This window comes from Sinohyriopsis cumingii, chromosome 13 (assembly GCF_028554795.1).
Source record: "Sinohyriopsis cumingii isolate HCF-2022 chromosome 13, ASM2855479v2, whole genome shotgun sequence".
Lineage (NCBI taxonomy): Eukaryota > Metazoa > Mollusca > Bivalvia > Unionida > Unionidae > Sinohyriopsis > Sinohyriopsis cumingii.
Genome location: NC_142973.1, coordinates 80305921 through 80319868, shown reverse-complemented (window position 1 = coordinate 80319868; position 13948 = coordinate 80305921). Strand labels below are relative to the sequence as shown.

Sequence of the window (13948 nt, the reverse complement as noted above, 5' to 3'; positions counted from 1 at the left end):
GACATGGTTTCCATAACTAGATTTCATTCTGAACAATGAAGATTCTTTAGTGACAATGGTGTGCTGGGTACATCGTGGTCACAATTTACATGAGGTTACATTTTTTAAGCGTGCACATAATTTTATATTACATCATTTATAACTACTTTGTTTTGTCTTTGAAATCACTATGTCTACCCAACAAAAGTGTTTGTGGTAAATAAACACTTGGGACTACATCTCATCAAATTTGTATTGTAACTGTTAAATAATATCAATTCATTTTTAAAAAATGTTGTATGTTCAATTCGTTTAAAGTATTCTATCCTTCAGACCAAAGAAATAACATATACACGACTCCCTCGATAACTCGTGCACATCGGGGTCCAGAAACATCGACCGCACTATAAGTGAAGCGCGAGTTATCGAGGGACCTATAAAATAAGCCCAAAACCAATAAAGTGATTGACGACATAACGGAGAAATAAGGGGGGGGGTAGGCAGATTATACTGTTGAATACTCACTTTATAATTGTGCTGAGATTAACTGTTAATAAATATCTCTTCATAACGGTGTACTTTATTATTTCCTCATAAGACAACATTAATTTCAGGATAAATTACAGTATATTGAGGCGTTCATCGAAAACATTATTCCACATGGTTTCCATTTGCTTAACATGTGTACCACTTCACACATTGTGTACTACGTCACTAATTTTTATGTTGAATTGGATACATTCTAGTTTTATTGTTTGATCCAAATTAGACGTTTTTTTATATACAAAAGATCGACTCTTTTCGAGAAACAGTGTCGATCGAATGATAGATAGATAAATATTTTGAATGTGAAAGGAGTAAAATGGAAAACAAAAAAAACAAGGGTTAATCAGTACAGACGTATTTAATTGGTCTACAAATTTAAAACAACATAAATTAGAACAAGTTAATACTTGCCGTTTGTGCCACGCTTGACAAATATCAATTCACTTTTTGAAAAAATCAGTTATTTTTTTGTGTGTGTGTTACTCCTTGGTTTCTCTGCCACCAAGCAAAATCCCTCAGATTTCTCAACTGCATGAGCTTTACATAGTCAACATTTTGGCTCTCCAGCCACCTTATGGCAATATCAAAATATTTGATTGCTTCCTGAACAGAGGGGTGGGGGGTGCAACATCTGTGTCTGCATCACTTTCAACACTTGTGTTACTCCAGTTAGAATCGTCTTCTGCTGCAAATTTGTTCGCTATAGAAATAATTATAGTTCCATCTGACATGTATTCGGCTGTGGGGCAATCATTGTCAGCACAAATCCACTCCTCCATATCATCAAGAGAAACGCCCATCTCAGGACCATGAGTCTGTACGAATTTCTCCTAAACAGCCTCGGCATTAATGACATCAGTTTTACTGAAACATTTGAAGTCACTATCATCGTCGTTGTCTCTGTTACTGTTTTGCTTTACGTCAAAGGCAGCTCCAAGACCCTTAATCCAGCACCCAAGGTCTCTTGTAATCGTTTTTTTTTTTAATGCAACAAACATTTCCCCAAGTTGTTGATCAAAACAAAGCCGGCATGTACATGCAATTAGGTTCTCACAGAAGTACTCACGGGTTTCAATGTGACGGTCGATTGACTCTTTTCATGTTTTCAATGAACAGAATATGTTGTGATTATAATGTTTACACTGAAACGGAATTAAAGGATTAGAACGTGACTTTCACACAGGAAGACGTTTAATTGGTGTTTATTTCATTCTCTGTTGCCACCTGTTAGCATTTACCAGAAGTTTTCATTGATCGCTAGTTCACCAGACTGTTTATTTACAGTATACTGACAACTATTTATCATAAAAACTTACATAATATATGATATCTTTAAACAGAGGTCTCGCTAGGATTTTAAAACTGGGTCTTTCTGCCTCTGAAGTCAATCACTAAATATCAGTACATTTTCTCACTCGGCCGCTAGTCAAAACCTAGCTGTTGCATCATGTTCTTTTTTTTTTTTTTAATGTACTCATATAAAATGGCAACAGTACATCAAAGAGTCTTTCAGTCACTGAATTCTGTCATTGTAAATATCAGCACAGTTAACTGATCAACACATTTTCCCACAAAGCAGATGGCTGAAACAGGACCGGCAAATCTGTGAATTTTCCCACGCACCTATTACATGCGTACGGAGGACTCCCGCCTCAGTGATTTTCTGTGTCCCAGATCAAAAATTAAGCGTTTTCGAGATCTCTGAAATTAATTCTTCTTTAGAACTTGCAAATTTCAAAATATGGATTATATTTTTATGGGCATTAATCACCATTTTCGATGATAAAACCATTAATGTATCAAGGTTTCATTTATCAATTCTTGTCGTAATTTTTTCATGTTCAGCATATTTTAAAGATATTTTAAATACATTTTCTTTGGAAAAAATCGGGAGCCAAGACGGACACCGCATTATAAGCGGGATCGTGATTTATCTGGGCGCGAGTTATCGAGGGAGCGGTGTATCGGTTTTAAATAAACAAACAAATTTTCAAATGGGTCACATCATCCCAAGTGTTACTATCAGTGGGTAATTTATTTAAAAGTAATGCTGCAACAAAGTTAACAACAGTACTGTGTTTTTTTTATAAAAAAACATCTTGTTTTAGGATCAATTTAGCAATGATTGAATCAACTTTCTAACCAAAAGTATATATTTATATTTTGAGGTCAAATTCCCCTTTTTGTAACCAGCACTGATGAAGAACCAAATTATATATACAAAAGTACCGGCTATTTCAATTTTGTTTATTTTACAGGTCCTGGAATTAAAATGCAGTTTTACTCTAGAATTTTTTAAGAATGATTTTTTTTCAAAAGAAATATCTCAATAATATGCATAAAGTTCAATAGGGATAATAAACACAGACTGACATTTGTGTATTTTTGTAATTATATGTTTGTTTTAAAAAGATACCATGGGGCTCAAGATGTAAAAATTTGTCACCAATGATTGTTCTGATGCAGATTTAGTATTTATTTACTTGGGTATAATACTGTTTGTATTTTTCATATTTATGTTATGTCATAGCATGTTTTATGTTATGTTATATAATATTACCTGGCATGTTATATATTATGATGTATGTTATAGGGTGTATCATGGCATATATATTATGGCAGGCAAGTTATATGGTATAGCGTGGTATGTTGTGCTGGTTGGTATGTCATGTTATGTTATATGGTATGTTATACTCTATGTTATATGATCAGTGCTGGATTTAGGACAAATAAGGCCCTGTGCTAGTTAAGTTATGAGGTCCCTTACTTGGGCCCTGAAAGAGGTAGGCCTGGTAGGCCTACACAGGTAGTCAGGCATACATACTCAGGGCCCTGAAAGAGGTAGGCCCGGTAGGCCTACACAGAGAGTCAGGCATACATACTCTGGGCCCTGAAAGAGGTAGGCCCGGTAGGCCTACACAGGTAGGTAGGCATACATACTCAGGGCCCTGAAAGAGGTAGGCCTGGTAGGCCTACACAGGCAGTCAGGCATACATACTCAGGCTGTTTAGAACATTTTGACTTTTGAAAAACATTTGAAAAATTCATTGTAAAATTTTTTTTTGCCAGGAAGATGGGCCCCCTGGCCAACGGGGCCCTGTGCTTAAGCACACCTAAGCACAATGGTAAATCCAGTACTGTATATGATATGTCATGACATGTTACATGCTGTGCTATTTGATATTTCGTGTCATGTGTTATGCTATGTGATATGTTGTTTTATGGTATGTTATATGTTATGTCATTTTATGTTATATGGTAGGTCATTTATGTTATATGTTATATTATGTTACAATGTGTTCTTTTGTATGTTCTATGTTTTAAGATATGGAATGGCATGTCATATCTTATGCTGTATGGTATGTCATGTTATTTTATATATTATGTCATGTTAAAATTTATCCTATGTCATTTTGTATTTTATCTTGTCTTTTGATATTCCCAGTTAGTTGTTTATGTAAACAGAATGTGGCAGATGTTATGCCTTTCTAAATAGTGCTCAACCTGATAATTTTTAATATTAAATATAGAGCTTTCTGTTTACACTTAATTTTAATCCTTTTGCACCTGAAAAGCCCAATTTAAATTTTCATTAGACTATATTGCATAGTCTTATCTACTGCTGCATTTAACACATTAACCCCTGGAGCTTTTTGCCATTTTTGCCTGAAAATCGAGTAGGAAACACATTTTGAAAGCTATTTCTGAATAGACTCAAAAACACCAAATCCCCGATCATCTTTAAATAACATACTGCCTAGTTGTGTTAGAAACATCATTTTTCATTGGCTATTTGACTCGCACATGAGCAGAAGGGTAAAAGTTGGACTTTTAATTTTATTTTTTCTTTATTTTTTTTGCTAAACGGAGCCATTATTTTTGTATGGAGATCACTCTTTATTCCAAATGCCCATCTTATTCTACTTTTTGCAAAGGCTCATCTATCTGTTTGCAGTTCATACTGGTTTGCCTTAGATCTGAGACCAAAAAGTCTAAAATCCGAACACAAAATGGGATTCTGACCACGAGCGAATTTTGCATTTAAAAAAAGTCGGGTCCAAAAAATGAGGTTTTTCTATCTGTATTTTGTAGTGCAACTAGATATTCCAGATTATTTGGTATCATTGTAGAGCTACATCTGTCTACCTTTCTATAATACCACCCACTTTAATGTATCATGCATGACCATGTCGCTACAGAGCTCGGCAGTAGGCTACTACCTCCTGACCGGTAAAGTCTTTGCTAGAGGTAAATGTGTTAAAAAGTGTTACCCTAACTCAAGTTGAAGCAGGAATTATCTCCCCAGATGTGTGCATGAAAGTGGCATACCAGGAGAACAATTAACTCACTCAAATGGAGATTATATCATAAGGTAGTTGCAATAGGATATGTCCTGAGAGTAATCCTATGTAAATTTAAGACCTGTAATTACTAATGCTACACCTACATCAGAATAGTTATCAGTGGCATCCTTCCCCCACCCCTCCACTTAAATGAAGTTAAATGGCAAAATTGAAGAAGTGAAGAATTATATTTTTTTTAAAAACATACATTCCATTGCAATAATGCGATCCTGGATTGTTAATAAGCATTTACTTACATTTTCTCACCTTTATGTCATATAAGTCACAAAGAGAAATTAAGTATACCTAGTTTTGGTCAGAACTATATATGCCAACAACTCTTTTAGAATACATTGCATTAAATGAGATGGTAAACATGATGCCTCTTCCTTTAGATGGTACCATCTTTTCTCATAGTATAATTTTTCATCATGATTTTTTTGATATTTGCTGCATTTATTTCTACTTGTTTAGAGCTGTTTCATTCAAATACACATTATACCCAGGGAAGTCATTTTTTCTTCTTAAAAGTACATGCCAGGGGATTCTGACAACACAAAGGGTTCATGAGAAACCCCTGCAAAATTCTAAACTGCCTACACAGATTCTACTTCACATAATGTTCAAGTATATTGTACTGGAACAGCACTTTTGCAGTACAACAAAGGTTAGAATTAAAAATGAAACATGCTTTCAGTTTTAATTTCTGTACGTAATGAAAGTAGACTACTTTACTTTTTGTTTCTTTGTCCATTTTCCCTATTATCATCTCAAAGCAAAGTTGTTGAAGAAATCTGTCTTAAGAGTTTATAAGGATTATGGATGGTTCAGTCATGTCACAGAATAGAAACCGAGTGGGTTTTTGGACTAAATGAATAAGACAAACACAATGTGAGAAAGATGGAAATTTATGAAATGAATTAATAAAGAAAAATATATGATGTAAAAATACAATGATTCTCTCACACTCTCAACATACAATTGACTCAGATCACTCTACACAACATTCACACATTGAAAATAAACCAAAATATTAAATCAATATGAAGTACAGAACCAAGAAACCTCATGGACTGCAGATACACTTCAAACAGTATTTTACACTATAAGAGAGATTCACATAATCTCGAATATGGACTCTATTAAGATTCAAAATAATCTTGTGAACACAACTAAGATTCAAAATAATCTTATGAACACAACTAAGATTCAAAATAATCTTATGAACATAAAAATGCAATTGGAATAACAATTGAACCAAATGTATGCTTCTAGACCCCTTGTACAGTTGCACGATTACTTGGGTTGGCCCACACTCTTATCGGCCGCTCGCACCCGTTATGGATCAACCACATGTACAGTCATGCGTATACACATGTACAGACAGCATACAGCACCCTTTTTAATTTGCTATGTCTATGTCCATGGCACAGACATACGTACATATGTATCAACAGCACACAGCCTTAAATACTCTGGAAACTCCAGACAGCTCTAAACAACTATAGACAGCTTCAGACAGCTTCAGTCATATTCACAGTCACAATCACAGTGACAGTCACAATCACAGCGACAGACACAATCAGAATCATGGCCACAATCACAGTGACAGACATAATCACAGCGACAGACACAATCACAACGACAGATACAATCAGCTACAATAAAACCAAATTGGTCATAATAATAGTGTCTGTATAATCTCTAGATGTATGATAATACTTTAACCTCTAATAGTGACTTGTAATTCAAAGTTCAAATCTGCGTTGTAATAAATGCATTATTACGCGATAAAACATTACAAACCATATAAGCTTCGCATATCAAATGAAATGTAAATTTAACACTTGCCCCTATGGCTGGAGAACAATGGAGAGTGTACACTCCTTGACGTGATCCAAAAGGACCAGTGTCGGTTTTAGAAATTGATCTTACTTAAATCCATAGGAGAATGAGCAAAAGTCAGGGTAAAATATCCGTGCATATCATGTTAGTAATGTTATTTCGTCACAATTAATTTTTGATCAGGTACATGTTAATACAGTTGCTTACCTGGAAAAACACGTATTCACCCTAGATAACATTGTAAGCATGTACAACAAGAAATAGTCAAATAGTTCTAAGGCAAAACCAAGTTATTTCTTTGCCTAATTCTGTGACAATTCATTTAAAATATGCCTGAATTTAGAACAAGCAATACCTGCCAGCCCACCCCAATTATTTTAGCTTGAAATGACTGGTACATCAATGCACATTTTCAATAATAGATGTTTGCTTCATTCTAGAATCATGTCACACATAACATTTAACTGAGCTAAGTCAAGGGAAGTAATGCAGATGGAAATTGTGGACAGCCTAACTCTTCACTGTTTTAGCACTTAATTCCAGGAATTCAGTGGGAAAAATAACACATGTGCAAGCAGATTATTAATTTAGACATGTTATTGTACAAAAAGCTGTGCAAATTTGCTAACTGAAGATTTTTTCCATATTTTTCCACTGAGATGATTGAGGCTGTTCTTCTGTATTGGTTGCATTAAATCGTCTGGGTTTAAACATGGACCTGTCAGTTTGCCTTTAGGTCTATTATCACATTACATACAATATATATCCATATGGAACAATATAGGTCTTCAGTTTGAATTCTTGGACCTAATTCACTTGGCAGCAAGTAAACAGGTATAGGAAAACAATCAAGGTCTTCATTTGACAGATCTAACAGGTATAGGAACACAATCAAGGTCTTCATTTGACAGATCTAACAGGTGTAGGAACATAATCAAGGTCTTCATTTGACAGATCTAACAGGTGTAGGAACACAATCAAGGTCTTCATTTGACAGATCCAACAGGTAAATTAATGCACTCTAGGTCTTCATTTGACAGATCTAACAGGTATAGGAATGCAATGAAGGTCTACATTTTACAGATTTAACATACCTAGGGTTGTTGTTGTTGTTGTGGGGTTTAACGCCATTTTTCAGCACGATAGGCTATACATGGCGGCCAGTATTAATGGTGGAGGAAGAACCCAGAAAACCCCGGAAAGAACCACCGACCCACGAGAAGCTACTGGCAAGCTTTCTCACATGCCCACATTGGCTGAATCTTAGACTCGAACCGCCGCAGACAGAGGTGAGATGGCAGTGATCCGTAACGAAGAGCGCTTTAGACCACTCGGCCACTCGGGGCCCCTAACATACCTAGGGTGCATATGCAGATGTGTGTTTTGTGTGTATATGTTTATGTGCATAAATTAACTCATGTATGTGTGTATGCTTATTGGTTTGTATACCTACACAGAAGATGCTATTTTTTTTATAAAATTGCATGATTGAAGTGACACCACCAGGATAAAAATTAGGTGTCTGTTACTGTTATTTTCAAGCATGTAAGTCTATAGAAAAACTGTCATGTTTATGCATCTTTGAATTAGTCACTTTGGCGGCATGAAATGTATGTCTAACATAAAATGTATGTCTAACATAAAATATATGTCTAACACCTCTGCAAATTTAACACTCCTTCCAATATGTTGAATATTGAAATTTGCATGAAACACAAACATGAAATACTGTCAAAAACATTGATGCAGTTGTTACCGCCTAACTCTCTTTTACAGAGCACCACAGCAAAATAACATTTTCAGCTATGTTTTTGGACAAAATTTACAACTATTTTATAGAATAACAGTTTTGAGGACATCTATGATATTTCTGCTATTTTTCTCTATGCATTTTACCAGCTCCATTAATAGGGCAGTGGTAAAACTATGTGTATTTTACCAGCTCCATTATTGTGTTAATGGGAAAACTATATGCATTTTACCAGCTCCATTAATATGGCAGTGGTAAAACTATGTGTATTTTACCAGCTTTATTAATATGGCATTGGTAAAACTATGTGTATTTTACCAGCTCCATTATGGTGTTAATGGGAAAACTATATGCATTTTACCAGCTCCATTAATATGGCAATTGTAAAACTATATGTATTTTACCAGCTTTATTAATATGGCAGTGGTAAAACTATGTGTATTTTACCAGCTCCATTAATGTGTTAATGGTAAAACTATATGCATTTTACCAGCTCCATTAATATGGCAGTGGCAAAACTAAGTGCATTTTACCAACTTTATTAATATGGCAGTGGTAAAACTGTGTGCATTTTACCAGCTCCATTAATATGGCAGTGGCAAAACTATATGCATTTTACCAGCTCCACTAATGTGTCAATGGTAAAACTATATGCATTTTACCAGCTCCATTAATATGGCAGTGGCAAAACTATATGCATTTTTCCAGCTCCATTAATTTATTAGTGGTAAAACTATATGCATTTTACCAGCTCCTAATGTCTTAAAAGTAAAACTATATTGATTTTACCAGCTTTTAATGTGTCAGTGGTAAAATTCAGCATTGGATAGTAAAGGTTCTTGTACCTTCTTCAGATCCTCTGCTGTTCCCTAATTGTGGCAGAATCAGTTTATTGTTAGGTTCCAGTTAACATCTTAAAAAAGCCTCAATTTGAAAATATTTATAAAAACTCCTTCTCTCTCTGAGAGCATACTAATCATGACTTTAAAGGTGTGGAGAACTTGGACAAAAGCAGAGTCATCTATTATAACAAATTTCTTTTGGTTTGTTAATTAAATGTAAATTTCCCCACCAGGTGTCCAAAGTATGACAATGTCCCTGTGGGTTGCCAATTTGTGCCTGACCCCAAGGATCCAACATGTTGCCGTGTGCCACAGTGTCAGGTGACAGGATCAACAGGACAGTCACAGGGATTTCTTGGCACCATTACAGGTTATGGACGGCCCCAGACTATTGATTCAAACAGTATTTCTCACACTGGATATGCCAGTAAGTTATCACCTGTGTGATGTTTTCATTTCTTTCTTTTAGACTGTAATAATGTCGCACACATATTCACTCAAGTATTGTTTCATTCTATAAATTATTATGACTCTATTTTCTTAAACTAAGTAACAGAGAAGAGCAAAAACCAACAAGTTTTGTAAAATTCAGCAGATAATTTTTTCCACTAGAATACAAAATGAAAATATAAAAATAATGTATGGTATTGCAAATTAAATCCCAAATAATCCTAGAATTACCAACACAAGTCCTAATGAACAATATTCTAAATAATTAGTTGTATTCCAAATATTTCCAATGTTGAAGACATTGTTATACCAGTAGTGGACAGTAGTCTTGAATGCACTAATATACCAATGGTCTGAACAGAAATGATGTGCCAAAAGTATTTTGTTGAATCACAGAAATATAATCTACAATTTTCTTGGATGAATCCACTATAATTCCAAGTTAATATCTCTTTCCAAGAATATTATAGAGCACTTTGCATTTCCAGAGAGAATAATTTGAATTAAATAATATCATCCAGATCAAAATACTGAACAAATAATTTTTCCAGCAAAAAAGATTATATAATAAAACTAAGACACAAAAGAAGTACCTGGATGAGGGCCAAAACTTCATTTTCTAGAATGATCAAAGTTGTAATTATAAGGTCTGTTTCTAAAATTATACTGAAGAACATGAAAAACATAATGGCCTTTACTCAGACTATGATAAAAATCTTAGTATTTATCCAACATTCAAAAAGAAATATAAACTATGTTTTTGTTGTTTAGAGAATTAAATAAAAAACAATGATTCTTGTCAGGTAGACAAAGAACTGGATTTTGGACAAGGTCAGCTACAAAAAACAATTTTACATAACCCTTAACATATAATGGATTAAAAAAAACTAACAAAACAATGCAAATTAAATATAGATAACAAAATTCTCATCAAACTTAGTAAATTGACTTTGAACAAAGCAGTTTTCAGGTAGTTGTAGAATTAACGGGTCAAAGATAAGGTATGGTAGGTCAACTGAATTGAGTGGATTTGTATGATGAGTTTCATATGTCAGTAAACATCATCATTAGTTTGCCAATGGCTTGAGAAGGCTTTCTTTTGTCTATTATCAAAAGGAAAAGATCAGTGTCACTCACCACATTTTTCTGTGGTAATATTTTTGGGGCTCAGCATCAGAAACTCTCAAGTAGCTATTGCTGTCCCCTTCATAAATAAAAGTTTAAGATCCAGCACTATTAGGAATTTTGATTAATTTGGCACAGCATTGATTTTTAAATACAAGGATGTAATTCATATCTGAAGTTTTTAATGCAAGTCAATTTTTAAAATCTTTTTGTACAGCTGCCTGTTTGTACAAGGGCCACATATACCAGCAGGGTCAAACCTGGGATGATGGCTGTGACTACAGCTGTGAGTGTGTAGATGCTTCCAATGGCATGTACAGGTGTGCACAAAGGTGAGTACAAGTACAGAATTGTAAATGAATTGTAATGTACAGATGTCCAACAAATTAAGTTAAGTGCATAGGTTAAGATATGATATACTGGTACAGAATTTTATGTATAATGTGTAGTTGTATGCAGGGGGAAATGCTTATGTGGCGATTTCGATGTACAGAAAGCTTAGAAGAAAATATAATGGACAGAAGTAAAAAGGGTTAGTGCATTACTTTTAATTTATGGGTATGCAGAATGATTTAGTATAATCATAAGTATTATTACAGTAGGCATTATAGCCACATGTTGATGTTGAGACTGGAATACTGTACTTGGCAAATCGTTGCACTTGTTCCAGCAGGCATTATTGCCACTTGCTGACATTGATACTCAAGAACACTCTACGTGGCAACAGTCATTACACCTGTTCCAGCAGGTATTATTGCCACATGCTAACGTTGAGACTGGAATACTTTACCTGGCAAGTCATTACACCTGTTCAAGCAGGCATTATTGCCACATGCTGACATTGAGACTGGAATACTCTATCAGGTAAGTCATTACACCTGTTCCAGCAGGCATTATTGCCACTTGCTGATGTTAAGACTCTGGAATGCTCTACCTGGCAATAATCATTACACCTGTTCCAACAGGCATTATTGCCACTTGCTGACATTGAGACTCAGGAATACTCTACCTGGCAACAGTCATTACACCTGTTCCAGTAGGCATTATTGCCACATGCTGACTTTGAGACTCTGGAATACTCTACCTGACAACAGTCATTACAGCACCGCTCCGGTAGCCTAATGGTTAGAGTGTCTTCCTCAGATGCGTGTTGTCGTGGGTTCAATCCCCGACCCAGTCATACCAAAGACTTACAAAAATGGTACTAACAGTTGCCTTGCTTGGCACTCAGCATTCAGAGGTTAATGTTAGGACTGGTCAGCCTGGTGTCAGTATAATGTGACAGGGTGGGACATCATGCTGCATGTCTGCAGCATGATGCCCCTGTGCTAGACATCACTATAAACTGCCGCACTGCAGACATCGTAGTGACATGACTGAAAAATTGTTAAAGCTAAGTTAAAAATCCAAATCACACACACACACACATATACACAGAGAGTCATTACACCTGTTCCAGCAGGCATTATTGCCACTTGCTGACATTGAGACTCTGGAATATTCTACCTGGCAAGTCATTACACATGTTCCAACAGGCATTATTGCCACTTGCTGACATAGAGACTCTGAAATACTCTACCTGGCAAGCCTTTACACCTGTTCCAGCAGGCATTATTGTCACATGGTGACATTGAGACTCTGGAATATTCTACCTGGCAAGTCATTACACCTGTTCCAACAGGCATTATTGCCACTTACTGACATCATATAATTACAAATTATGTCAGAGGCATCAATAATAGACAAGTAATGCAAAGTTTTACGGGGAAAATGCGACTTTAGTTCAGAGTATATAGACATTTTCAAGAGTAAATACTAGGCAAGTTTATCAGGTGCACTGAGAGGTTAGTATTTAGTGTTGGAATAACTAAAAAAAATGTTAGGACTCAAATAAGGAGTTCATTATGTTCACCGTGTTGTGTGCAAATAAGATTTTTCTGTTGTACATGTTGGTAGCAGTGATGTAAAAAGAAGTGTTGAGTGCAAATCCCACAAGGAATGGGTCAAAATAAAGCCACAAATAAGTCCCTTAATCAGTTCTGTAAAGCGGTGGCGGACATTGACAAAATGTACATTATCCATGCTGAAGTGATGATGAGTGAGTTTTTGGCCAAGTTAAACTTGCCATTGAAAACAGCCGATTCATTAAGATGGAATTTAAAGAAAATGTTTCTGGACAGCAAAATTGCAGCAGGGAAGGTAAACTATTTAAGAATATAGTTAGAACAGGTAGAGTGATACTGGTGTTAGGAAAAGACATTTCTTTTCTTGACAAAAGAAACAGATAATTATTCATTTTGTCATCAGAGACAATAAATGTATTTCTGAATGTAGGTTATTTTCTTGTTGCACTGTTAGTTTTATAACTATCCTACTGACAGCAGTTGAAAACTATGAACAGACTGATTTGGATTACTGAAGGAACCAGGAAAGGGCAAACAGGTCTATAAAAAGTATATGACCATATTAGATTTTCAGGTCACTTTAGTAATATTTATAATCTGTTTTAACTGATTTTACAACTGTTTGGAGTAGTAGCGAGTGACTTTAAGAAAAACAACTTTTAAGTATGATGAAGCAAAATCATTTGAGATAGAGAAAAGGCTGCTCTTTCTCTCTCTCTCTCTGGACCATCGTAGCAAGATATGGGCTAAAATATTTGAAATGATGAGCGTAGATGATTTTTGTTTGCATCATCCCATGATGTGTCTGGACTTATGAACAATGGTAAAAGTTAAGTCAAACTGACCAAAGGATAAGAGAGAGAGATTTTTTTAAAAAGTCAAGCCAAACAGAGAAAGAGAGAGAGAGTTTTAAAGTCAAACCAACCAGAGAGAGAGAGTTTATGGTCAGTGGTACCAGAGGCAGCGTTTGGAGTACACAGGGCCTAGGGCCGACCATGACCGTACGGGGCCAGAGTATTGGTATCTCAACTGGTATGCTACTGCATTAGTTGACTAAGTTGACTTCGCAACTTTGCATGCATTGAGTGCGGCCTGTATCAGCGTCTCCAATTTACTGGAGAATATAAGAGCGGGGAATAGGGAGGTCGCCCCACTTGCCACCCC

The 13948-nt window shown here is 35.5% G+C and overlaps 1 protein-coding gene across 4 annotated transcripts in view; it reads left to right on the top strand.

The window, feature by feature from the left end:
- The window catches only part of LOC149785889 (uncharacterized), a 243980-nt gene that overhangs the window by 167007 nt on the left and 63025 nt on the right, over positions 1-13948 (top strand). For all 4 annotated transcript variants that reach the window (XM_089979881.1, XM_089979882.1, XM_089979883.1 and 1 more), the window contains 2 exons: positions 9539-9732; positions 11098-11212. In XM_089979881.1, the coding sequence (XP_089836007.1) occupies positions 9539-9732; positions 11098-11212 (309 nt within the window). The remainder of the gene's footprint in view (positions 1-9538; positions 9733-11097; positions 11213-13948) is intronic.